Here is a 26,357-nt window from a genome sequence, read left to right as displayed (position 1 = left end):
AAGCAGGAGGATTTGACTCATCAGAGGCTGGGAAAGGCCTCGAGGCAGGGAAACCATGTGAACTGGCCGGATATCTCGGAGGAACAGGAAGACAATGATGAGGCTCAAGTGGACAGTGTGCACATCCAGGAAGGAACAGTTGCTGGGCTCTTAGAGCCAGAATATAAAAAGTCTTCAATGTAACACTAATGCGTTTTAATTTGCAATGCAGGTAATAGGGATGTTTCAATGACTGTAAGGCAAAAGGGCAATGTGAACAGAAATGGAAATGTAGGGAGAAATCTGAGCATGTCAGACACGTAGTCTGGAGGGCAGCTTAGACGAAGAAGACCAGAAAGCGGGGGGAGACAGGGCAGATGATACCTACCCAGGTCGGGGGAAAGACAATCACTGCGAGTGTAACAGTTCATTGCCTTCCTTCTGCCTCTGCTGTGAGTTCACTAATACAGTGGAGCTAACTCTGTGTGGTAGAGATGAGCTTTGAAGACCCGGGAACATGCCACTCTACCTTCTGGCTGCTACACTATCTAGTCCAGTGACATTGTACCAAATGTTCCCCTCAAGTTTTCATCACCTTAATTAGGCAAAAAAGGTGACAAAATTCTTCAGAGGCACTATGCACTACCTCATTAACCTTTACTTCTACTCAAAACTTGTAACTCAGAAGACAACTTTTAATTCCAAACATTTGATTATCCCCTCACAGATTCATGCACACTGAGAACCATGAGTAAAGGGAGTCTGATAGAACAGATTACTCATCTGGGGCTCCGGCTTTGGATCGGACTGAGAAGTGGCATTATCGCTACGCTGAGGACAGCATGACGGAGCGGGGAGAGGCAGGAGCAGGCCACCCAGAAGGCCTTCCTATGTGAATAACTCGCAGCGGCACCTCTTTATTCCGTCTGAATTGTTCTCAACTTCCAGACTCTGAGACTCATCCATATTCTACTACAGCTCAAACAGTCATTTCAAAGCCAAAGGTACATGATTTTTGAATTATATGAATCAAATTTCCTTTTCAATCAGCATGTGCTTCTCCATTCTTCAAAAAAGAAACTTACTGGCTTGTTAATCCAGAGTATGTCAGCGTTGTCTGACAGAGATTCATCCGGACCAAAGTCAGCAACTGGCTGGGCCTCCACCCTGGAGCTCTGCTTCCTTTTGAGCATACTGGAGTTAGCTCTCGTGAGCAAGTACAAAACTGCAGTCTGGAAGAAGAGAGACAGTTATGTTAGTCACCTAAACCATCTTGACCGCGATCACTTCCAAAGCAGAGTCCCCTGTGTAATCATATGCATACATTAATTATACACAGGATCGATTATATTGTGTATGATAAGCACATGCAAAAAGAAAAAGAAATTTTAAAAACATGAGATAAAACATCAATCCAAGTTTGAATTTTTTCTTCTCTCTCAACACGACAGATCATCCTGTGCACTTCATAAACAATTTGCATGCCAGTTTAGAGAGCACTAGCCTAGGTGAACTGGGGTAGATTAGCTTTGCCCTTTAGGATACACGCATTAGTAGGAACTTTTTTGAGGTCTATGTTCATATATCCAGAGCTGTCCCCACTTAAAGGCAGTCTGTGCTAGAGCACAGGTGACCAATCCAGATGAAATATTCAGATCTTTCCTAGGATTTCCCCCCAGGTTAATTGAATGTGACATTCACAAACATCTATCTCCAATGGTAGTTCCAAACTGAGTTCCCAGCTGTCCTTGACACAGAGGATGTGGGGCAGAGAGACTTGGGCAGAACCTACTCTAATTTTTTCTGTCTTTTACGAAGACTGTGACTGCATCAATCCTTCCAGTTATCTTGAAGTAAATCCAAATCACACTGAAGACTGAGAGGAGATGCCCGCTTGCCTCTTCAATCGCCACAGTTCCAAGGCATCCACATCTTGCTATATGTGTCACCTCCTTCTAGCCATTGGCTATCCCTTTCTACAATCCGGCAGCCATTGAAGGAGGGCCTATTCTATGCCAGGCCCTCAGGACACGAACAGCAAACAAGTACAATATAATCTGAGAAGAGACACAAAGGCAGGCGGTGCCTGGTTACTCTGAGTCCACAGACTTCTCATTTGATTAACACCTAGACTGAATCCTTTTTTTTTTTTTTAAGTTTATTTTTGAGAGAGAGAGAGAGAGAGAGAGAGAGAGAGAGAGAAAGAGAGAGAGAGAGAGCTGGGGAGGGGCAGAGAGAGAGGAAGACCGAGGATCCGAAGCAGGCTCTGTACTGACAGCAGAGAGCCCTCCATGGGGCTCAAACTCACCAACTGTGAGAGCATGACCTGAGCCGAAGTTGTATGCTTAACCCACTGAGCCACCCAGGCATCTCAACACCTGGACTGAGTCTTAAAGGAAGAGGCAAAGCTAACATTTTTTGGATATATACTATGTTTTGCACACTTAGCAATAATCTTTTACTTCATCTTTACAACTGACAATAGAAAGGAAGCATTTGTCTTTTCATGCAAGCATGAGAAATGCCAGCCTCAGGGCGGTTAATAATTTGACTGAGGCCCCATCCAAGCAAACTTGAAATGTAAAAGATGTTCGTCTGACTACAAAGCCTAAGTGCTTGTCGTGGTCCGAACTGATGCTGAGGACTGATCAGGATTCTGAAAGGCAGGTAAGAGAGGGAAAAGGTCCAGGCGGCGAACAGCCATGGAAATGTTGAGTCAGGAAAACACAGTAGTTTTAACACCAGGAAGGGGCACTGGCTCTCCTATCTGCCAGATGACGAACTCTAACTAAAGGGACAATGAGGGCCACTCAATTCTCGGGGGAGCATGAGAATAACAAGAAATGTGTCTGCAGTCTCTGTAAATATATGCGATGGCGATTTTCATTGGGAAAGAGAACAAACCACAGCAGCTCAGGACAAATCAGCTTTGACTTTGATTCTCTGTGTCTGGGTACCTCCTTATATGCCCATGCTCTCCTGGATGCACCAGGTAGGTGTGTCTGCCCAGCCCTTGGATTCCCAGAAGAAATCAAGCTAATTGGCTTTAAGATGTGCTAGGTATTTCCAGGCTGTCTTGCCCTGAATATTGGATTTGAATATGGGCTTTGCAGTAGGCTGCACTAATTAATTTTATTTTACATAATTGGAGTTAGGGACTCTTGACATCGATATGTAAATATATGCAGAATATTCAAATTATGCTTGCTCTCTGATTTACTATGGAGGCAAACATCTGGTGGCCTCAATTTGGGATGCTTCTTGAATGACAGGCTCCTATGTACCCAAAAACAGGATACTGAATCTTTAAGAAATCCTTCAAGATTACACAACACAAAGGAAATAAAGAGTGGTTTTACAAAGTTGTTTGAAGATGATACAAGAAAATTTTATAGACCTAGCCACTAATCATAATACCTTTTTCACTGAGTCAGTGGAGATTTATGAATGGCCATTTATTGCTCTTATGATCTGACCCTAAGTTACAGTCTGAAAAACTTTTGATGTATAAATGTGATACCTTCGTATATGAATTTCATGCACCTTTTATTATAAATATCCCATCTGAAGCAAAGCTGATTTTTTCATTATGGATTTCTTTTTCTAAAGAACTAGACATCCAAGATTATTTATTTTTTAATCTCTATGCTGGTTACATTTGGCCCATCAAAACCGTGCACCTATAATGAATGATATTAGTTGTCATACACTTTGTCCCAAACTTTACCTACTGCAAAAATGCCACCAAATTGAACAGGGCCCAAGAAAACCATCTGTTCAAACTCTCATAGAACCTGGTTAATCCACAAATACATTTAGAACTCAACAACTAGGTCCTGCATCACTGACGTTTTGGCTAATTTAACAATATTAAATATTAGGTAAAGCACGCAAGTAGTAAAACGAATTAACGTTACAAACATGTGAAGAGTCCAAAATTAATTTGAGGCAATTGATTATAAAAATTTTTGTTTCTGCACAGCAATTATGGTTTTACACATCCATTCATGCTGAAACAATATAACCAAGTACAGCAAACCCATTACTCTACCGATAAAGACCAGCAGGTATGTTTAAGTATCCCAGGTAAGCTGACTATTTTGATAGGAAATCGTTTCTGTGTATCTTAGCCTTATCACTATTATGTATTTATAATGCTTTTTTTTTTCTGTTTAAAGAAGTGTCCTTCATAAGGCAGTGCACTAAATTTAAAAGGCAAGGCTTCTGGTAGCTGTTCTGCCCTTATTAAAAGTGGTTGGTATTTAAATAGTTCAATAGCAGGAGAAGGCTGCACAGTTACAATATGTTCGTTGATAAATCTTTCACTTGGAAACAATTAACGGCAATTCAGGGAGAAAACCTATTTGGGTTCATTGCTCTCCTTTAAATGGTTAAAATCCAGTTTTGTATTCTGTAATATGAACATTATACTTTTATTGGCATACACTTTGCTTAGGACATTGCAGCTCTCTCTTGACCAAACTGCAATTGATACATCCAGTTTTCTTTCAACTGCAAAGTGCTTGCAACACTATGGTTCAATTCTTCTCCTTGTAACTCTCTTGGGCTTGCATTAAACTCTTTTGAATCTTCCATATTCTAAATGACGGTTTACAGTATGTCCTTCACCTGTTGTCCCCTGTGTCTGTCCTCTGTACTTAACCCCTTAAATGAGCATCTGTTCTTAGAGTTTCCATCACCATCTGTTGGTGTCTGGATCCTGAGTCCTGGATCTACTCTGCTGCTTTGCAGGCCAGACACAGGCCATACCAACACTGTCACCACTTAAAAATCACCGGGACAGGTCCATACCAGTCCCACATGCTCGTGCTTCACTCTTTCTTCTCAATTCCCAGATCTTCCTACTCCGAGCTCTTCAGGTCCTCGTATGTGCAGAAGGACTACACAGATTCTCCGTTCTGGTGCACATGGCCTCCTTCACATTTGCCCCATTACTAGAGTCCTTGCTTGGCCGTGGGCTTCAGGTCTGGACTACCACCGACATCAGCTTTTCAGCCTTTCTATTATGTCCCGTTCTTTATAATAGAAACCAACTTCCCAACACACTTAATGGTCTCTCCTGTAACCCAGAAAACCTCAGCCTATCCCCTTATTTCTCATTCATCCATCCATTCATTCACTCATTCACACAGAAAAGACTGCACATTCACCATGATATCAGGCACTGTGGCTCGTGCAGGGAACAGCAAAGGCGTTCAGAGCTTACGGACTGCCTGCCTTAACGAACTGTAGGTTGTAAGGACGCTTAGTTCCACTGAGCTTTACCTGCACTTCTGGTCATGCTCACATCCACAGGCTCCACTTGAATTGGCCAAGCGTCTCATCACTCCCATCCCCATCCTCCAACCTCCAATCTTTGTCAGTGATCTCAGCTCCTTTGTTCCAGCTGGGTTCTCTTAGTGATCTATTGTCAATCCCACATCAATCCTTCGTATTCCCTAACTCAACTCATGCAGGGTTTTTAAAAGGAAATGAAGAAAATAAAATGTTCAATGATATCTCTCAGACTTCTTACCCCACGCTTTAGTGTTATGTCTTTGGAAGATCAGCCTTCATTGCTGGCAGAAGCTTCTCATTCATTCATGCTTGCGTATATTTAAAAAAAATTATCCAGGAGTGCCTGGGTGGCTCAGTCGGTTAAGTGTCCAACTTTGGCTCAGGTCATGATCTCCTGGTTCATGAGTTCAAGCCCTGCATCGGGCTCTGTGCTGACAGCTCAGAGCCTAGAGCCTGCTTTGGATTCTGGGTCTCCCTCTCTCTCTGTCCCTCCCCTGCTCTCTCTCTCTCTCTCTCTGTCTCAAAAATAAATAAACATTAAAAATTTTTTTATCCCAACCATTGTGTTAGGTGATGTGAATTTAGCACTAACAAAGCACACTTGGTCTCTTTCCTCCTAGAATCCCAATGCCCCATGCTCCTGACACAGATGACACGTTTAATTAAATGAGAGCATGTCACCAGTGCATACTGATTCTTCAACCTCCACCTAATGATACTCTTATGTTTTCACTACCTTATTGCTGGCTCCACACTACCTCCCTGGGCAAGGGATATTTGTTGAACAGTTGATTCCCAACATGCACCTGGATCTGTGCTAACGAGATTCAGTTGACAAGTCAGGACATCTGACTACTGGTCCCTGCCTAGACCTCACATACCTACATCTTAAGTTAAAGGAAAAGAAACGCATTTTATTTTTATTCTACTTTCATTACACAAACAATGCAGCCTTGTTGCAGGATAATTAGAAAAAAATACAAACAAAATGAGAGACAAAGTGAAAACCATCAGGAATTGCACTCAATTGTTTTTGCAAAGTAGCTGCTGAGTGGACGCATTGTGCCAGCCCCTGGGCAAAACAGAGCAATAGTCAAATACACTCCCTCTCCTCATGACACTTCTTTTAGCTGGGACACTTACTCTCCAATGGCATATGGATTGTATCTCTGCTGTTTTCTTTTCCATATATATTTTCCCATGCATGTATTTTTTTAAATGGCTGCTTAAACACTGCCTTGTAACCAGCTGTGTTTTTTTTCATTTGCAGTATCTTGTGAACATCTTTCTCTGTCAATAAATATGCATGCACAGAAAATCCTAACTGTAAATAAACACCACCTTCAAACATCTGCCTTTCCATGTCTCTCTTGTCTCCTAACCTCATTTACATCCTCATATGTGCGAGCCCCTGCCAGGTAAACAGGTAAAAGCACATCTTTCTAGATTAAGTATCAATGTAGGTGAGAAAGGTATCAACACGTATTTTGGGAGACAACTTAATTTGGTGTTATCAATTTTTTTGAGCAATACAATCTTAATTCTTAATTCAAGTATTCCTATTTCTCCCTCTTTTTTTGGTGTTGTTATTTTTTTTAAATGGCCACAGAACCCAAAACAACCACTGATATCGTATTTGAACAAGTTTGCTGCATCTTTCCATATGCACATTTAAATCTTCCATTGTACTTCAGCACATCACAGTAACAGTTTGAAGACAAAGGTGATGTTTATTCCTGATGCTGGAACTGCCAAACGTCATTGTCTTTGTAAAGTCAGACTGCCCATTTTGGCTGGCCAAATTTCTTTCCCAATAGACGATATGTCCATTCAGAACAAATGAATATATTGGGGCGCCCGGTTCGCACAGTTAGTTAAGTGCCCGACTCGATCTCAGCTCAGGTCTCTGAGTTCGAGTCCTGAATGGGGCTCTGTGCTGATGGTGCAGAGCCTGCTTGGGATTCTGTCTCTCCTTCTCTCTGCCCCTCCCCTGCTTGTGGGCAGGCGCACACGCTCGCTCTCTCAAATAATAAATAAACTTAAAAAAAAAAAAAAGAACAAATGAATATAGCATCACGTATTTTATGTCTTCCTTGTAAATTAGGGGGGAAAGCCCACTATTTTTGTCTATTACCTGTGATCCAAAATCTTTCTGCCCTGCCTCATGCTCCCCTGCCCCCTCATCCTTCCTTCTATTTCCAGGATACGGTGGAGCCTCAGAGCTCTTGATAACTGAACCTCCTCTTCAGCTGACGGTCCTCTTACTCCATCCTGAGTGCCTGACACTCCTTCCCGGTTCTGCAAGCCCAGATCACCTCAGTTCTTTGCTACAGGCACCAAGGACTGGTGTCCTGTGCTGTCTCAGCAACGCACAGCTGCTTCCGTGAGCTCACTTCCTGCAGCCTCTACAGCCTGGCACACAGCACTTCCCCACCTGTACTCCACCACCCAGCATCTCCTTCTTAGTGGTGCTCAATAACTGTCTTTGATCTTAATAATCAAAACTGCTTAAGGAAAAGCATTACGGACAGAATTTGATACGGAACTGAATATATATTCCCCAGTCTGAGTGCTTTATAAAAAGGGTAACAATCCTCACACACACACACACACACACACACACACACACACACACACCTGTAGAAATTCATCAGGAAGCATGATGAATGCTTTGGAAGATAAGGAAGTTGCCAGGGTAAAACTGTGAGCTCATTAGTTGACTCCCTCTCAAAATCGGTCAACTGCCATGTAAAAACAGACTCCTTCCAACAACGTTTACTGAGGCCTTGTCATGTGTCAGGCTTTGTCCTGTATCATGTCATTCCATTCTTATAAGGACCTTTTCACAGATGAGGGAGTTTAGGCACAGAGATGAGTCAGGATATGAACCAAGACAATATGGTTTACAGCACTATTAAAATTAACTATGGGGGAGCCTGGGTGGATCAGTTGGTTGAGCATACGACATTGGTTCAGGTCATGATCTCACGGTTTGTGGGTTTCAGCCCCGCATCGGGCTCTGTGTTGATCGCTCAGAACCTGCAGACTGCTTCGGATTCTGTGTCTCCCTCTCTCTCTGCCCCTCCCCTGCTTGCATGCTGTCTCTCTCTCTCTCTCAAAAATAAACATTAAGAAAATTAAAATTAACTATGCTACAACTTAGAGTTAATTAAAAAAAAAAACCCTACTTTTCAACATAGTCTAATCAGACAACCTGATTATAAACTCTTGGCATCGATTATTTTTTGTGAAAATAGTTCAGACATTTCTCATTTCTTAAAATTGAATTTATTTGTTTATATGATTCATTTTATGGTTATTTCTGCCACATGTTTTTAAAAATGTGTCTTTTTAAAAAAATTTTTTTTCTGGAAAGAAATCATCAAATGTCTTATAGAATCTATCTAAATGTCACTTTCCGGTTTCTGAAGTCGTCATTCATTATCCAGTCTTTTTCCTCGAGGGTGAATTCTAGAAATGTTCTATTATGTTTTTATTACCTTTTCTCTACAATTTTGAAAAAAAAAAAAAGGAAAGAAAAGCATTTACTAACTCTCACCTGATAATCTTAACATCTTATAGTAGAGACGGCCGTCTCAATTTCCTACAGATGACAGATTTCTTAATTTCCCAGAGTCTGTTTTAGTTTCATAAATTCTTGACTGAATATGCAGAGAATGTGAACTTAGAAAATAGATCCCACTGATGACACCTGGGCAAAAGAGGGTATGCTTTCTGCACAGAATATACCAGGGCAGGAAGAAAGGGTTTATTGAAAGAAGTCCTTCTGCCATTCTCAAAATCCACAGCTTGGAACATGGTCAAGGTTGTGATTTTATTTTGGAATCGCTGTTCTTCAGTCAAGGAAAATCCGAACTAAATGGAAGCTATCAATCAGAGGCTAGCAAGCGGTAGCTGTTTAATCTAAAATATCCCAATAATAAATAATGCACTGGGCCATGCCGAGAGGTGGGCCGGCTACCTTCTGAACATTCTAAGAGAATGACTACACATTGTGGAGTTTGCAGACAGGACTTCTCCATCTACATTTTGCAATCCATTACATCCCAAGAAACTTCCAATGATAAAAAATCTATTATCACACTCTTGAAGCTGCTCTTTTTTTTTTTTTTGGCATTTTATCAATTCTTATGGTAGGGTGATGGTCCATAAACTACTATACATAATTTTAGAAAAGAATAAAGCTTAAGCATTATGTATTCTTTCTCCCCCAACACACACTTGAAAGAGGAAAGCAAACATGTATGGAAAGTTGGCTCTGTGCCAGGCTCTATGCCAAGGCCTTTACATGTCTCTGAAGTTGTTTTTAGTATTATCCCCATTTTACAGATTACAAGTCTCTTGTCCAAATCCACAAGAGTTGGAAACAACTGTAGAATCCAGGAAGTCTGAACTTAAAGAACTTTTGCAAACTTCAAATGTTTTGCAACAGTGATAAAATTCATTTGTGAAAATGTCTTTAAAACAAATAAAATATGAAAATAATTAGTCGTGAAGCTTACACAAATGACACCTAACATTTGCTGAGAGTTTATGATGTGTGAAGCTAAGAGCTTTGCACGGATGACCTCACCTCCTTCTTGTCATGCCCCAGTTTGGCAGGTGTTGTTACTCCTATTTTATAGGTGAAACTGACATTGAGAGATGGTAAGTGCCCTGCCCAAGGTCACTTCCTGATCTTTGCCCCCATGATATTCAGTTGTCTATGTCTTTCAGTCTAACCATTCCAAAGCTTGGTGACTAGAATCTTCTTTCCCAGGTATCAGGGACAGAGATTCTCCAAATCTTGCCTCTCCCATGTCTAAGGAGTAAACCCAATTCACGCATGACTGCCCCTAGTGCTGCATTGCAAGTCCTTCCTAGCTACTCTCAAGCAAGCCTGTCATCAGTCCCCTTTGCTCATGAATTTTTATGGGCCAGATGCCTCTTTCCCTCTAATTGCTTGCAGAAAACGCAGGTGGCTGTGTTGTTTTCTCTCTTAAAGCAGCCTGGAACTTAATAAACTTTAAAGAAAGGGGGTGCCAGGGGGTTCAGTCAGTTAAGCATCGGTCTCTTGATTTTGGCTCAGGTCATGATCTCATGGTTGTGAGACTGAGCCCCAATCCCTGGGATTCTCTCTCTCCTTCTCCCTCTGACCCTACCATGCTCAAGCTCTCTAAATAAATAAGAAAATAAATAAATAAATGTTAAAAAAAAAAAAAAAAAAAAAGAAGCAGCCTGAGTCTTATGTCTGCCTCAGCGATCAGCAGAACACATCATTTTAGCAGGAAAACTAAGACATCATTGAAATGTTGACCCCTGGGATCACAGCAGCAAGATCTGACTCTGTCTCCAAACGCACTTTTCTTTTGGGTGCTTATTCATCTACATCTTGGCCCTTGCTGAATCAGGATGCAATGATGCAAAAACAGACTGTTACATGTATAGTCCAGTCTCGGCTGACTACAGGGGCCACCCAAGGCGGACCACCAAGCAGAGGAAGCCAGACATCTCAAAGGGCCACCCCCAAGGCCAGCTCCTCCTTTCTCTGCCCCTTTTGTCAGCAACACTGATCAAAAACAGAAAATGGTCCCCGCTCTTTAGACTGATTCTACGTCCCAAATCCCGAAGGAAAACCACATATTATTTTTTTCTGGTTCCTTCTACAAATGCCTCAAAACTGTCCTCACTTCACTAAGAATTCTGTTTTGTTTCAGTTGTAATTGTGAAAACTGAATTTTCTCTCATTTGAAAAATCACTGGATTTGGAAAGGAATCCAGGATAGACTAGGATGGCTTTAACACTCCTTTGTTGTTATACCCTGCTTCCCAAACCAAACTGGCCCATCAACAGGAGAGGGCACTGGGCTGTATTTGTGCCACTTAATCATTGTATCGATTACAAATTAGGGCAATCAGCCTCTCTCTATCCCCTAGTCTGAAAATCCAATCGATCCTTTGAACAAGCCCCTGCCATTCACTCTGAGTTTGGGAAGGATATACATTTATAATTTTGTGACTTATTCCGGGTACGGTGCAGGTGTAAGGACATTTTAAGAAAAGAATGTCAGAGATAAAAATCACCAGAGGTGGATGGTGTGATTTTGTAAGAAGGTTACCTTTCTTAATCTTAATAGCCTGAAAAGGTCCTCCCTCTCTCCACACACAGCAGAGCCTCCAGGGGTGTTCATCTCCCAAGAGTTCAGTGACAGGCATTTTATCTTGATAAACTGCTACTCTCATTTAAACATTATGAAAAATCAGAAAAGAAGATTATCTATTTTTATTGTGGTTGCTTAATCTTGTAATGAATCTGCAAAGGACAAAGAAGATGGATGGTTTAAAATAGTGGTTGGCAAAACTTTAGCATACGGTCCTTAAATGGGATGGAAATTCAAAAGGAGTTACTTATTTCTTTTTCTGTGATCATTTAATTTTGTAATAGGGATCCATAAAGTTGGGACAAAGAAGGTGAAAAGTTTCCAAATAGTAGTTTCTAATGACTACTGAATCTTTGCATCATCCAGGGAGATATTTTTTAAAAAATTTTTAGATGTTTTATTTATTTTTGAGATAGAGAGAGAGAAAGAATGTGAGCAGAGGGGCAGAGAGAGGGGGAGACACAGCATCTGAAGCAGGCTCCAGGCTCTGAGCTGACCTCACAGAGCCAGACACTGGGCTAGAACCCACAAACTGTGAGATCATGACCTGTGCCAAAGTCAGATGCTTAACTAGCTGAGCTACCCAGGCGTCCCCCCCCAGGGAGATTCTTAAACATTCTCAACCCCAGGCATCCTTCAAGTCAAACATACTAAGTCAGAACCTTCTGGGATGGAGTATTGGAAGCTGTATTTAAAAAAACCCTCCCCAGGCAAGTCTAACACACTCTCCCAGAAGTGGTCCCAATTAGTGATGAGGTCACTGATATAGATGCTCAGAAGAGCATTTTAACAACTCCAGAGTTTATACTTCACAGTCAAGACTGGTTTTTGGAGGGGTGGGGGGAATACGAGAGACTAGTTATAAACAACTGAGACAAAACAGAATCTGAGACAAAATAGAAATCTGATTTATAAGTGTATGTACATGCAGTATATTCTATTCTTAAGTCTTCCTCAGAGAACTTCAGAATTTACTAAAAAAAAAAAAAAAAAAGAACTAAATGGAATATACTTTATATACAAGAATAAGATTTTGGTTTTTGTCTTATGAAAAAGTAACTAAGAAATCTTTTACTTGGGTTTTCTACTATAACTTTTCAGTCTAGAATATACCTTGAAAATGGCTATTCATTTCTTGAAGTGAATAAAGCAAAAACAAATCGTGTAGTTCCACTAATTATTTTTTAATATTGCTTTAATTTTTACTTAATAAAAAGGAGAAAATTGTTTTGAGGTTCCCCAGAGTTTAATATTTTTTTCTCCATAAAGTATTGATATATCAAACTGAGGGAAATGGAAATAATAATTCAAGGAAAGGGGTTTCCAAACCCAACAAGCTCTATTTCTAAAAATTTAAAGCCCTTATTCACAATATTCACTTTAATCTCTGTGTTTTAGCTCCTGGGAGGAATAGTTAAGGAAGGTTCCATACTTGAGAGATTCTCACTCCAGTTTTACATCATCCAGGATTTTTAAAATCTCCACTTTTATAATATATATTTATTGGTTTCTTAAGCTATCACCGACTTGTATCTTGCCTGATAACATATATGTATCGTCTCATATAGGCTTCCATAATATGTCCTTTTTAGAAATAGTAAGTAACTTTTAAAATTCCTTCCTCTACTCCAGAAATGATCTGTGAAACCTATGGATTTCATAATGACAACAGAGAACAGAGAGAGAAAATAATGAAGCAAATGGCAAATGGTTTCATCTATAGATACTGTTGCCTGAAAGATGAAGAAATCATTAGTCGTTTTGTCTAGGCATACCAAATATGAACAAAACACCCACCATCACCCGAGCTTGAAGTCCTGGATTTATTTTCCACTATGCCCTCTCTTTCCTTCTGCTGGTTTGAACACCAGGATCTGTTAGCCTTTGTTCTGTTGATAAATCAACTACCCACTTCTCTGCTTCCATGATGAAAATCTGATTCCAGTTACTCATTCTCAAGACTGCACACCCAATTTCTCCAACATCTTCCTTCACTGACCCCCATTTTTATTTTTTTCCTTCTTCTTGACCTCATTCCTCAGCTCTTGGCATCACGTGTGGATGGCTATTATTAATATGCCTTAAACACTGGAATGTGATGGCTCTTAGCTTTTTTCTATCATGTCTAAAGCTTTCCCATTTTATAATGAATTCATGCATGATTTTAAATATGATGCTCTTTCTTGCCCTCTCTGGTTCTGTTGTGTTGTTTCCTTTACTTCCTAGACATGCAATGCTATCTCACTGTAGTTTGCGGAATCCTTTGAGAAATTACTGCATCTGTGGACCATGTCTCCTAAAATAGACACACAAAACTACTTTTGGCTAAAAATATTATATTGCTGTGATAGCTGGCATTGCCAGAAGACTCGTAATGATAACTTTATTAAAGATAGTAACTTTCATTTCTTTAAGGTCCACTTTTTTCTCAATCATGTTTCAAACAGCTGTTCTATTATTTACATACTTCACCTTTTCTTTGACTTGCCTAATATGGATTTCCTTATCTTTTTTTCTATTTCATTTTGTTTCCAACATCAGTATCATGCAAGAATTGCCTTCTGGTATTTTGCAGAATTACGCATTTTCAGAATAGTATTTTACTGCGTGCTGATATTTAATTTTGAATTTTTTTTTTCAACGTTTATTTATTTTTGGGACAGAGAGAGACAGAGCATGGACGGGGGAGGGGCAGAGAGAGAGGGAGACACAGAATCGGAAACAGGCTCCAGGCTCTGAGCCATCAGCCCAGAGCCCGACGCGGGGCTCGAACTCACGGACCGCGAGATCGTGACCTGGCTGAAGTCGGACGCTTAACCGACTGCGCCACCCAGGCGCCCCGTAATTTTGTATATGAAGGCAGTTAAAGGCAGTCAAAATGTTCCCTTTGTAGACAGATAAACGTTTTTTTCTCTTTTCTTTTCTTTTCTTTACGAACACCACTATAAGTCTGGTTAATATCCATCACCATAGCTCTTCACGATGTTTGTCCTGTGATGAGAACTTTTAAGATCTACTTTCTTAGCAACTTTCAAATATACAACACAGTATAATTAACAGGCATCATCATGCCATGCATTATACATCCATGACTTGTTTGTTTTATAACTGCAAGTTTACACTTTTGACCCCCTTTACCCATCTTGCCCACCCAGAAACATTTTTTAACTTGATCATGATACTGATGGGATACTTTTCCCTTTCCAATTTTTCAGATGCAAAGTGTTCACTGGGCTATAAGACATTAGCTACTTTCTGTTAATATTTCCTGGTCCATTATAAGCCACCTCCCTCTGCATATTTGGATTATATGTTTTCATCTAAAAGAAAATAGGGATCACATTTCACTTCGAAGGAGGCTTCTGCTCCCTTGCTCTGATCTCCCCGTCAGGAAGAGCACTCCTTTGTGTGTGTGTGTTGGCTGCCTTCCAGACATATCACCCTGCTCCAAACAAAGTCTCTCCTCTCTTTCCTTTGCATAATTGGAGAGAAGTCCCACTCTCAGTCTCTGCAGACACTCTCCCTTTGGCCATGGTGTGCCGATCTTTGGTCTTCTCACCTCCTGACTCTCTCCACGGAAGCCCCAATCCTGTGCCCCTCTCTGCACCCAGGGGTAAGTCCCTGTCTTTGGAGCACATTCCAGCTGGTATGGCTGTGCCTGTCCCGGGGTCTCATGGAGAAACTGCTTCAGAAGTCAACTTTAGACTTCACCCCTTCCAATGAAGGAGTTCTGCCTGGAGGTCTGTTCCTGGTTTTTTTGTACAAGTTGCAAGGGAACTGAGGCCTGAACCTTAGTTTTGCCCATCCGTTCCATCTGTCCAATTCCGTCTGTGCCGAAACTACCAGAAATGCCTCGGAGTCCACACCCCACTGCCTTCCCCTCCCTGTGCCTGTGGGGTACAGGTTTCTCACTATATAAAGTCCTTTGATCATTCTTTTCAAGTTTGAGTAGGAAGTAAAAACCAGAATTAGACTCCTGAGCTCAAACATCATCATTCATAAAAGACCTTGCATTTACTTACTATTTCCCACCCCACCCCAACTTACCACTACTGTAACATTATTATTTTGGTTTTACACTAACAAGTGTATTTTATTATCTTGATTTTAGATGAATTTGTTAAAGGGGTGCCTGGGTAGCTTAGTTAAGCATCTGACTTTGGCTCAGGTCATGATCTCATGGTTTGTGGGTTTGAGTTCTGCTTCGGGCTCTGTGCTAACAGCTCAGAGCCTGGAGTCTGCTTCAGATTGTGTGTCTCCCTCTCTCTCTGCCCCTCCCCCGCTTGAATTCTGCCTCTCTCTCTCTTAAAATAAATAAACATAATAAAAAAAATAGATGAATGTTAAAGATCAACTCTACATAGTGAAAAGGTCATATATCCAAGATATTGTTTTATCTTCTTTAATTCCTGTAAAAAGAGGGTAAATGATCCACAAATACTAAAAACAAGGCAGACTTACTGCAGATAGCATATTAAACATCTTATCCAAATTTATATCTCTAGGAAAACAACTTGAAGATACATATACAGTATACCCATAATATATATTATGTATCTCCATAATAACTTTGATAATCCATTTAATTTTGATTATCAAATACCTTTGATAATCCAGGAATATCATTGTTTGGAACTTATTATGAATAAAAGACATCAATAAAAATAAATCCCTATACCCTACCTACCAGGACACTATAATGATGAAAACTGGAAATAACAAACTTCCAATGACAGAGGTATGGCCATAGAAGTGAGGCTATATTCATGGGGCATAGTCTTATACAGCTAGTTAGAATTTTTTTAGTAAGAAAGTGTATAGAGTGAAAAAAATGCTTGTGCTGAATATTAAGTGGAAAAGCCAGTATAAAAAGTATACAATGCCCTTATTCCACTACACAAAGTCATGTAGTTTTAAAAAGGCATAGATAATAGATAAAATAGATAAAAAGACATAACAAGTACATAGATATTATAATCACTTGTGTTCATTTGTTACACTGTGGATGCTTATTCTCTTTTGTCTCCCATGTCTGTCATTTCCATCATGTCTGATTACCTTAAAATTCAAAGGATAAATTTAAAAATGTTTAATGACACAAAGACTTTTGAAGGTATAAAGGCTTCTTGCATTGGTCTTTGAAGAAGATAAAATCATATAACATGTATAGTTAACCTTTAAAGAGTCGTTGGGGCGTTGGGGTCCCCGGGAGGGCTGAGTCGGTTAAGCTTCTCACCCTTAATTTCAGCTTGGGTCGTGACCTCCCAGCTCCTGAGTTTGAGCCCTGCATTGAGCTCTGCCCTGACAGTGCAGAGCCTGCTTGGGATTCTCTCTCTCTCCCTCTGACCGTCCCCCTCCCCCACCTCTCTCTCTCTCTCTCTCTCTCTCTCTCTCAAAATAAATAAAGCTTTAAAAAAAATGTTGTTACCAGTTTTGGGAGACAATTCATCATTTTTTTAAGCTCTGGCTCATAGTTTCCAAACCCAAACTAGCAAATAGGACATCTCCCTATCTGTCCACTTGATTACATGGTTGCCTTTCCTGACAGATTTTAGGGTTCCTCACTGAACTCCCTGCTCCTGGCCGACCGCTCGGCTTATAAGTAGGATATAATGTTGTGGGGAAATGTGTTTTTTTTTTTCTTCACAAACTGGAAATCCACTTGTGACTCTTCCCCTGAGATAATTTATATAGTATGAAAATTCTGAAATTATCCCAGCATCACTGATAAAGGATAAAAACAAATATGTACATGCATGCCCAGGTATGTACACACACACACACACACACACACACACACACACACAATGTATGCTGGAAAGAGACACAAATGGAACACATTTCAAAGAAAGGCCATAAGCAAATAAGAAAATGCCACTCAAACTTTTGTCTCTAAACTGCAAAGAAATTATACAATTTTGAGTACTTCTTTTTTCTTTTAAAAGTATTTTTCCTCTCTTGAATACCTTGCAAGCCATATCTAAAGTTATAACTGCATTACCACCATTTCACATGACCTGACTCATCTTCGTTTTTTTTAATGTTTATTTATTCTTGAGAGAGAGAGAGAGAGAGACAGAGAGAGAGAGAGAGACAGAGAGAGAGACAGAGAGAGAGGAAGCGGGGGAGGGGCAGAGAGAGAGGGAGACACAGAATCCGAAGCAGGTTCTAGGTTCTGAGCTGTCAGCGCAGACCCCAATGCTGCGGGGCTGGAACCCATAAGCCGTGAGATCATGACCCGAAGCAAAGTTGAACACTTAACCGACTGAGCCACCCATGAGCCCCTCATCTTCAGTTTTTATACAGGTTCTAGCACTATCCTTATTAGGGACCCCACATCTCTTCTGCCAAGATGTCACATCTTCTATGAACAGAAAAGGGGTCCAATGAGCCTTTTCACTTTTTAATTTTCCTCTCAAGCCTGATTTTTCCTTCACTTTATCTGGCCTTAGCAATAGCTGGGTGAAAATATACCACAAAAGAATAAAAATCCAACCTAGAAAGACCCACAGAATAAAACCCAATCAATTAGGAAGTCGATTTTTGTTGGAGAGGTTTGAGAAGCCATGATTCTTATTTAGAACAGTTGAAACAATCTTTTTAAAAAATTTTCTTTTTAATGTTTATTCACTTTTGAGAAAGAGAGAGACAGAGTATGAGCGGGGGAGGGGCAGAGAGAGAGAGGAGACACAGAATCCCAAGCAGGCTCCAGGCTCTGAGCTGTCAGCACAGAGCCCCATTCAGGGCTGGAACTCGTGAACTGTGAGATCATGACCTGAGCGGAAGTTGGACGCTTAACCCGCTGAGCCACCCAGGTGCCCTGAAACTTAATCTTTGAATGTAAAAAGCCACTGTTGCCATATACCAGCCTGGGGAATAACTGTCATAGACCACCCTGTCCTTTCCTACTTAATATCGAATCAAATCACAGTCGTAGCTATAAAAATGTGAAGCATAAACTGTAAAAGAATAGCCTCCTGTTAATTTCCTATCCCTATTAAAGGTCTTCTCCTCCGACCTTGGCCTCCATATACAGCACAGTCAATCACTAGTACCCACCAGCAGGGAAATCTGGCCTATCTGATGGATACACAAACACGAGATTAAGACTACAACCTTAGGAAGCCTGAACCTGCACGTGTACGAATACAAGTCCTTGATAATTTATCCTATGATGCTTCAAGAATGTATAAAGACCTGAATTCAGAGTTATCAACCATCCTTAAAGAGGAAAATTCCGAGTCAGAGGGGCAGCCCCTTCCTTGTTCAGGATTCTGGGGCCCTCTTAAGATTCCAGCCAGTCTCTTAAGGACTAAGGGACAAAACGCTGTTGCTTAGGCAGGACCCTGTGGCCACCCTAAGGACAGCTGCTCAACAGGACCAATTAATAAAATGAGGACTCTGAAGCTCCCAGCAAGCCGCAGGAGCAGGGAGCAGGGTGGGGTGGGCAAGGCCCCGGCCCCTTTCGTTAACCTGCTGGAGCTGGGTTGTCCCCTTCACCCCACGGCGCGCTCGCCCTCAGGTGCCGAGGGGCCGCCGTGGGCCGCGACCGCCGCGGCCCGCGCCACCTGCCCCTGGGGCGCCTGGCGGGGCAGGCCTGGATCTGGCGGCCCTGGCTGCCCGCGCCCACCGGAGCTCAGGCGGGGCGGGGAAGGCGCATCCCCCCGCAGGGGCAGGGAGGCGCCTCACGGCCGCCCGCACCCCCTCCCCGAAGAGGCTGGGGCGCCTTTTCTCCCCTTCCCCCCCAGCTCCGGGCCTTCGCCCCCCGCCCACCCGGCCCCGCCCGGCGAGGGCCACCGGCGCGCGCCCGGGGCCTCGGGCGGCCGTGACCAACCTGTAACCCCAGTGCTCGCAGCGGTCATGGTGCCGCGGGCGCGGCGGCGGCGGCGGCGGCGGCGGCGGCGGCGGCGGCGGGCCAGGCGCGGCGCCCACCCCGCGGGGACGCGGTCCCTCACCTCCCGCGCTCCGTCGGCGCGCGCCACCCGGCCGGGGCCGCGGCTCGGCGCTCGGCGTGCAGGCGCGCGCTGCTGCCACCCGGGCCCCGGGCCTGCGGGCAAGGGGGTGGGGGTGGGGGGGTCAGGGCTTTTTGCTCTCGGCTTGCTTTTTTTTTTTTTTTTTAATTTTTTTTTATCAGAGTTGTCTTTGCCGCAGGGGCTGCGACGACGCCAAGGGCTGGAGGGAGGAAGCGGGAGAGGAGTCTGCACTGCAGTTGGTGGGGAGCAGGAGTGTCGGTGCTAGCAGGTTCCTTCTCGCTGGCTGCCACCGGCAGTCAGTCTCACAGCAATAGCGGGGCTCTCCTCTACCGGCTCCTCTCATGCAATCGGCCCGTGCATGGCCGCATGGCCTTGTGCACCGGAGAGGGGCACACGCGGCGCACATGCAAGGACATTGCACAGAGCCGAGCAGGGCCCGCGTGCGTGCGTGTGTGAGCGTGTGTGTGACTGTGAGTGATCTGGTCGTTCAGGACACAGTTTCTGAGGACGTGGACTAGTTTCACCCTTGAGGAAATTGCTAAAGGAATGCCTGGGTGACACAGTCTTCTAAACATGTGAACATTTCCCCTTAAAGTTAAAATACTTTGCTATCTGGATGAGGCGGGATGACCAGTCAAGTATTGACGGTTACCTCCATGTACTTTAAATTAGGAGGACAAGAGGCAGCATCTGATACCCTGCGGCTTCTAGTTGACCAGGTTTAGGGAAATCTTGGAATCTTGAACACCATACTCAGGCCCAGAGGACATCTTCTCTCGGCTGCACTCTTTAAAAGCTCAATCAGAGACTGGCATCTTGCCTTGTAGTCAGATATTAAACCCACCAAGGAGCCCTGGAGAAGTGATTGACATCATACACACAGGCACATAAATAACAGAGAGAAAACTGAATGAAGCTTCCTCTAAAAGAGAAATCGGAACTCCAACAGAGAACAATCAATCCCCTGTCAGAAAATATAGACCAAGAGATGGAAGTAAAGTCAGAAGCATACATTTTTAAAATGTATTTTCTGTTTATGTATATTTAATTAGGTTACATCTACAAAAGAAACCTGTGCACAATCCATTCACTTTAGGACAATATTAGCACTTTTTTATTTTTTAAAGGCAATTTACAAATAATGGGCATTTCATGAAATTCAAATCCATGTGGAATATTTATTTTCAAATATCTGAAAATTTCAGAAGACCAACTCTATAAAAAGCTAAGTTTCAGACAAAGCAGGAAACCATGTGGAAACATTCTTCACAGCACAACATGGAAAGTAATTTAAACAATAATAAATCTATAAACCATTTGTTTAGAAAAACTATTTACCAATTTGTTTAATCATCTTAAAACACTGCTCTCAATGGTTTGATTTAAATGATAGTTTATTTCCATTTGTATCTCTAAAACATATAGCTGTGCATATTTTTTTTTAGAATTTACAAGTCAGAATAATCAGTTATAAGATCTTATTAATGAAATAATTAAAGACCAAGATGTCAATGAGGTGATAAAGGCAGCAAGTGTACTAAATCTCAGCACCACTCCCCACCAATCAGGCATTTCAGACCCTTCTCCAGTCCTGATTGAATTATGGCTGTGTAAGTATCTATAATTCACGTTTAGGAGCCAAACAGTTCCATGAATTATGGAATAAGTCTTGAGAAACCCATGGATGTTAATGAAGCAGTCATGGAAAGGATCAAAGCATGCATTCTGGAATCTGTAGGAACTCAGCATATATGGGAGTAGACAATCATCATAAAAGGCAGATACCTATGCGCCAAATATCACTCTATCCCTTCTATCTGCTCCTCATCCCTAGTGCTTTCTTAGCAGTAAAATTAGGGAGGTCCAACAGGCTCTGAGGCTATATTTATTGCTATAATTCAATGACAGTGCATTGCTATTCTATGGGTTCAATATAATTCACAGGTGTGTGTTTGACTTGCAAACATTTTTGACAAATTAAAATCAATTACCAAGATTGAAAAACATGAGATTTTTAGTGTATCGCAGAAAACGGGAAGATCCAGCCAGGTCAGATGTGCATTTCCACATGGCAAAGAGCAGCTGGAGGTGCATATTCTTCCCATTTGCTCCTACCCTCAAGCTTGCTTCCATGCCTGGCCCCAGGGAGGCATTTAAGTGTGAGAGCCTGTACAGTTAAATCTGTATTCAACAGGGGCGCCTGAGTGGCTCCGTAGGTTGAGCGTCCCACCTCAGGTCATGATCTCGCAGTTTGTGAGTTCGAGCCCGGCGTTGGGCTCTGTGCTGACAGCTCAGAGCCTGGAGCCTGCTTCGGATCCTGTGTCTCCCTCTGTCTCTGCCCCTCCCCCACTCACACTGTCTCTGTCTCTCTCTCTCTCTTTCAAAAATAAATAAACATTAAAAAAATTAAATAAATAAATAAATAAATAAATAAATAAATAAATCTGTATTCAACAGTATGTGATCAGGAAGGGGCCCTGTCAAACAGAGAGGAGACTGTCAAATACAGGGAACTTTATAATAGAGAGGATGAACCCAGGGCAATGTACGACTAAGACAGTAGACTAGGAATTGGAGAAAATTTCGTTCATGGTCTGGCAAGCACTTTGGAAGGGAAGTAGCTATGAAACTCTCAAGATAATAAGAATTTAATGAAAATGAGATATTTCTTCTCACTAACTCATCTGTCCTTACTGCTTACTTCCACCTAAAATTAGTATCCTACTTGACACCATAGTGAGTAGCTGAGAAAACACTAACAATTGCTGGAAGAGAAATTTAAATATCCATGGGGGGAATGCCATGTGCTTTATGGGAACATCGGAACCTATTCAACTCCAAGATTCTGTTACATTAGATTTATGGGGAGATGGACACTAAGGTTAAGATTGGTTTTAATGTGCACACTATTCGTTTCTATTGTGTGTTTTGAGGGCTCACATATGGCTCACTTGCCACTCAATATTGGTATGGTTGAATTTTCTCTGATGGAGATACTTTGGGCAGGGAAACCAGAGGTCCAGAAGACCCACTTTGAAAATAGAAATAGGTGGTGCGCCTGGGTAGCTCAGTCAGTTAAACCTCTGACTTTGGCTCAGGTCATGATCTCAAAGTTGGTGGGGTTCGAGCCCTGCATGGGACTCTGTGCTGTCAGCGCAGAACCTGCTTCAGATCCTCTGTCTCCCTCTCTGTCTACCACTCCTGAGCTCTCTCTCTGTCTCTCTCTCTCAAAAGTAAATAACAGTAAAAAATATTTCATGAAAAAATGAAATAAAATAAATATAGAAACAGGCTCACCAGGGGGCATCTACTCACAGATTAGCACATTCAGAGTTGAGTCTATGCAGAATAGATGCATTTTGATGATGGGGAGCCCAGGGGAGGCGTACCACAGTTTGTTTCCTAGATATCCCAGCAGGAAGCATGATATTGGGTGTCTCTGGAGTGTTCTTATCTTCTCATAAATCAGCTTTCCAGACAACCAGGAAACATTCATTCACCACTTAAATATTACAAGGTTTTGGAAGGCACCTCACATGTTACCTTTTCCTTAAGGCAATGTTTCCTAAACTTTCTTCATCATAAGGATCATGGGGGTGATCTTAAACATTTCCATGGAGATTCTGATTAAGTATCTCTGGATACTTAACTATGCAACTATGGAGACTCTATCTTAATAAAACAAGTATTCCTGTGAGCATGGTCGTTCCAGAAATTGGCACTAGTCATGATTATTTCTTTCCTAATAGACCAGAGTGGACTTGCCCACTGTCTTCTCTCTCCTGTAAGTCCCGTGCACCTCCAACATCGTATGAACACTGATCCAGTTCTGGAATCCCAACAGACCCTGAACTTATGTTGTAGTTGTGTTATCTGAAGCACTGAAAACATATGAGTACAACTAGGTGGTCAAAGACCCTCTGCTGAGTCATATCTGAGGTCTTCCCAAGGTCATATGACCAGTTAATGTTTCAAGAAGTTTTTACATTCAAATCAGTCTTAGATAGATAGGCTTATCGCACCTTTCAAAAGCAAATAAAAGAAAGGGAGATGGTATTAAACCTCAGACAGAAGCTATGACTCTTAAAATAGGCAGAAATATGTTGGAGCAAGAAAGGCAATTGATTTTTCTTACAGAAAAATAAACTGTGTAATGATGGAGGTGGGATTCCAGAGGACAACCTGGACTGACATCAAAGTGAGTGTGGTCCTCACACTGTGCTTACTTTACAGGTTAATTTAAAAATAATTCATAGATCACCATTTTATTATGTGTTAGATTAAGTTTTCAGAGGAAAGACTGGGAAATCAGGAATAAATAATAATATCAGTGAAACACTTGCACTGGGAGCAGACCACAGGTCTCATCGTATCAAGCCAGAGCTGAGCCAGTGGCCCAGAGAAACTTGTGGAAACAAACCTCTGAAAAACTTCTGAAAACAAAGGTCATGTTTCAAGAGAATCACTCAGTAATAAAATGATGTATGTTTGGACTATTTAATAATAAAAGCTGCTACCAGATAGAAGTAAATGTGTCAGTTCTGAAAATAACCCTGAAAATCTCATTTATTGTAGAAAATACCTTGTAAGCTCCTCATAACCAAGGTCTCAGACCCCTCAAGGCTGATGGGCTAGGGCACTTCACAAGGCAAGCACCCAAAGGTGCTAGTGCAGAGATGACAGATCTGGAAGAGGTGATGGAGAAGAGAGCTGACAGGCATCACTTATGAACTTGGGGTCAGCTACAGCAATAGGGGCTGCCCATCTCTCTAATTCTCCTCTTGTAAATTGTCCAGGAATTGGGACCAATCACAATCCTGGAGAAACTGCGCCTGGATGGAATAAACAATGCACAATGTGAGAAGCAAATAGATCTGAATAGCACTGAGAAGGCGAGGGTGGAAGGCATTGGAAACTGTTGATGCCACACTCAAGCCTCTCTAACAGGCCAGGGTACCCATCCCCAGATGCCGTTAGGGTTAGTGCTAACTGCTCATAACTGTCTCCTTCTTCATAGAATGTATAATGTCTTATATTATATACTTGTTTGGGCTATTGTAAAAACATATAATTTAAGAAGATAAAGTCAGATTTATGCTACTTTCTGAAACCAATGAATCTTGGGCTAACAGATTTCTTGATATTCTGTAGCCCTTCTTTTCATGGAAGGTATCTACAAAGAGAGAAAGATAAATGAGAATATGTATCATCAGCGGGGGGCAGGGAATGACAAAGCCATTTGGAACCATATCAAATAAATAAGATTCTTTAAGAAATGTGCATTATGGTTTATCTACAAAGCTATTCAACCTCACTAGCAGTTGGGGAAAATTTCTGAAAGACAGAGGAAATATACTCACCTTATATTATTATACATTAATGTTTTCCAATGGATAAAATTGACCCTATTCTTCTTTCCATACAGTGTTTCCATACTGTGTGTGTGCAAAGCCTTCAGTGGCCATTGGATTCAGCATCCACATCTAGGCAGTATGATAACTAAATTATACCAAAAATACTTTTGGAAAAAAAACTGTAAACTTTCATCTGTAAGTTTTCCCTATGGTATACAGCAAAATAAAAATTATGGACATGATCTGTTTGTTGTGTTCATATTACACCAAGCCATGGGAGTAATGGGTCTTTGTAACTAAATTTGTAAATGATAATAATTTATGAACACATACCTTCTAATTTAGATTTTTAAAGCCCTTAAAGAGAGTAATCTAAGCTTATAAGCCTTTGCATTCTATTTCCCCTTGTCTAGTACTTTTTTTTTTTTTTTTTACCTAGTATGGTACCTCATCAGTATTTGTTTAATGAATTAACAAAATGCCAATTAGTCCACAAATTCAATTGTTTAAGATTTAAATGCTTTATGTAAATAATTTCCCTTTGATGTGGTAGGTATTTTTAGTGAGGCAGTCAAATATTTTTATATTAGGAACTGAAAATTTTCCATTCCCTGACCAGAAACCAATCTCAAAACACAGCCATGATAATGTCTAATTACTAAACCACCGGGGAACTGAAGCTTCCTATTTTAGTGTGAAAATAAAATAGAGAATGATGTTGAATAAGTATGTCCTCATTAGTCTTCAAAGCATTCTCACGTTGTGAGACTGGAGAAAGCCTTCAGCGGCCATTGGATTCAGCATCCATATCTAGGCAGGATGATAACTAAATTACACCAAAAATACTGTTGCTTTCTTATATAAGAATCTTCTTGAAAAAAAAACTATAAACTTTTATCTGTAAGTTTTCCCTATGGTATACAGCAAAATAAAAATTATGGACATGATCTGTTTGTTATGTTCATATTTTGGGGGGGGGTGGGAATCCACTGTATTCTGTATTAGACCACATCTAAGTGACGTGTTCACTTTTAAAGGGATGTAATAAACAGCAACCAACCAAGATGGTGAGGAGACTTGAACCCCTGGGTAATGAGGAAAAGTTGAAGAATTCATGAGTGGTAGAAGAACCATGTTGAAATACCTGATAGGCTACTGAATGAAAAGGAAATTAAACTCATCCTGGGGCTGCCCCAAGACTAGAACTGATGATTAGGAGCTTTAGAAACACATGTTTTAGTTCGGAATATGGAAGAAGTCATGTAATAGACTGTCTTACAATGTAGCAATCTCCATCCACATCCATCACTAGAAGCATACAAAATGCACATGGTGGCTGGACTATATAATGTTCAAGGTGCCTCTCATTCTTGCTTTGACATTCACTTAGACACCGTAAAAAGAGGAAAAACAATATAACGCACCTTATTAGTTTGTTGAGAAGCACTTAGCACACAGTTATAAGTAATAGCACTCACTAAAAGTCAGCTGCTAATAACATCGATGAAGTTCTAAGATTTAGTCTTTATAAATTTATCAGTGGGAGATTATTTAAGTCTTGTGTTTATAGATCACTTTTTTGGCATTATCAA

General features: G+C 41.4%; 1 protein-coding gene across 5 annotated transcripts in view; it reads right to left on the bottom strand.

Moving 5' to 3' along the window:
- Nucleotides 1-19,427, bottom strand: part of NALCN (sodium leak channel, non-selective) — a 335,141-nt gene extending 315,714 nt beyond the window's left edge. For 4 of the 5 annotated variants that reach the window (XM_086708540.1, XM_086708523.1, XM_086708529.1 and 1 more), the window contains exons 1-2: nucleotides 19,273-19,427; nucleotides 1,065-1,211 (exon numbers count right to left, since the gene is read on the bottom strand). In XM_086708540.1, coding sequence (XP_086564666.1) covers nucleotides 1,065-1,172 — 108 coding nt within the window. In that variant the 5' untranslated portion in view covers nucleotides 1,173-1,211; nucleotides 19,273-19,427. Of the gene's footprint in view, nucleotides 1-1,064; nucleotides 1,212-1,771; nucleotides 2,030-19,272 lie in introns of those variants that run through there. The other variant, XM_086708527.1, reaches the window with a different exon arrangement.
- Between the last annotated feature and the right edge of the window lie 6,930 nt (nucleotides 19,428-26,357).

The sequence above is a fragment of the Puma concolor genome, chromosome A1, assembly GCF_028749965.1.
Source record: "Puma concolor isolate L17-30 chromosome A1, mPumCon1.1.hap2, whole genome shotgun sequence".
NCBI lineage: Eukaryota > Metazoa > Chordata > Mammalia > Carnivora > Felidae > Puma > Puma concolor.
This window is presented reverse-complemented; position numbering and strand designations above follow the sequence as displayed.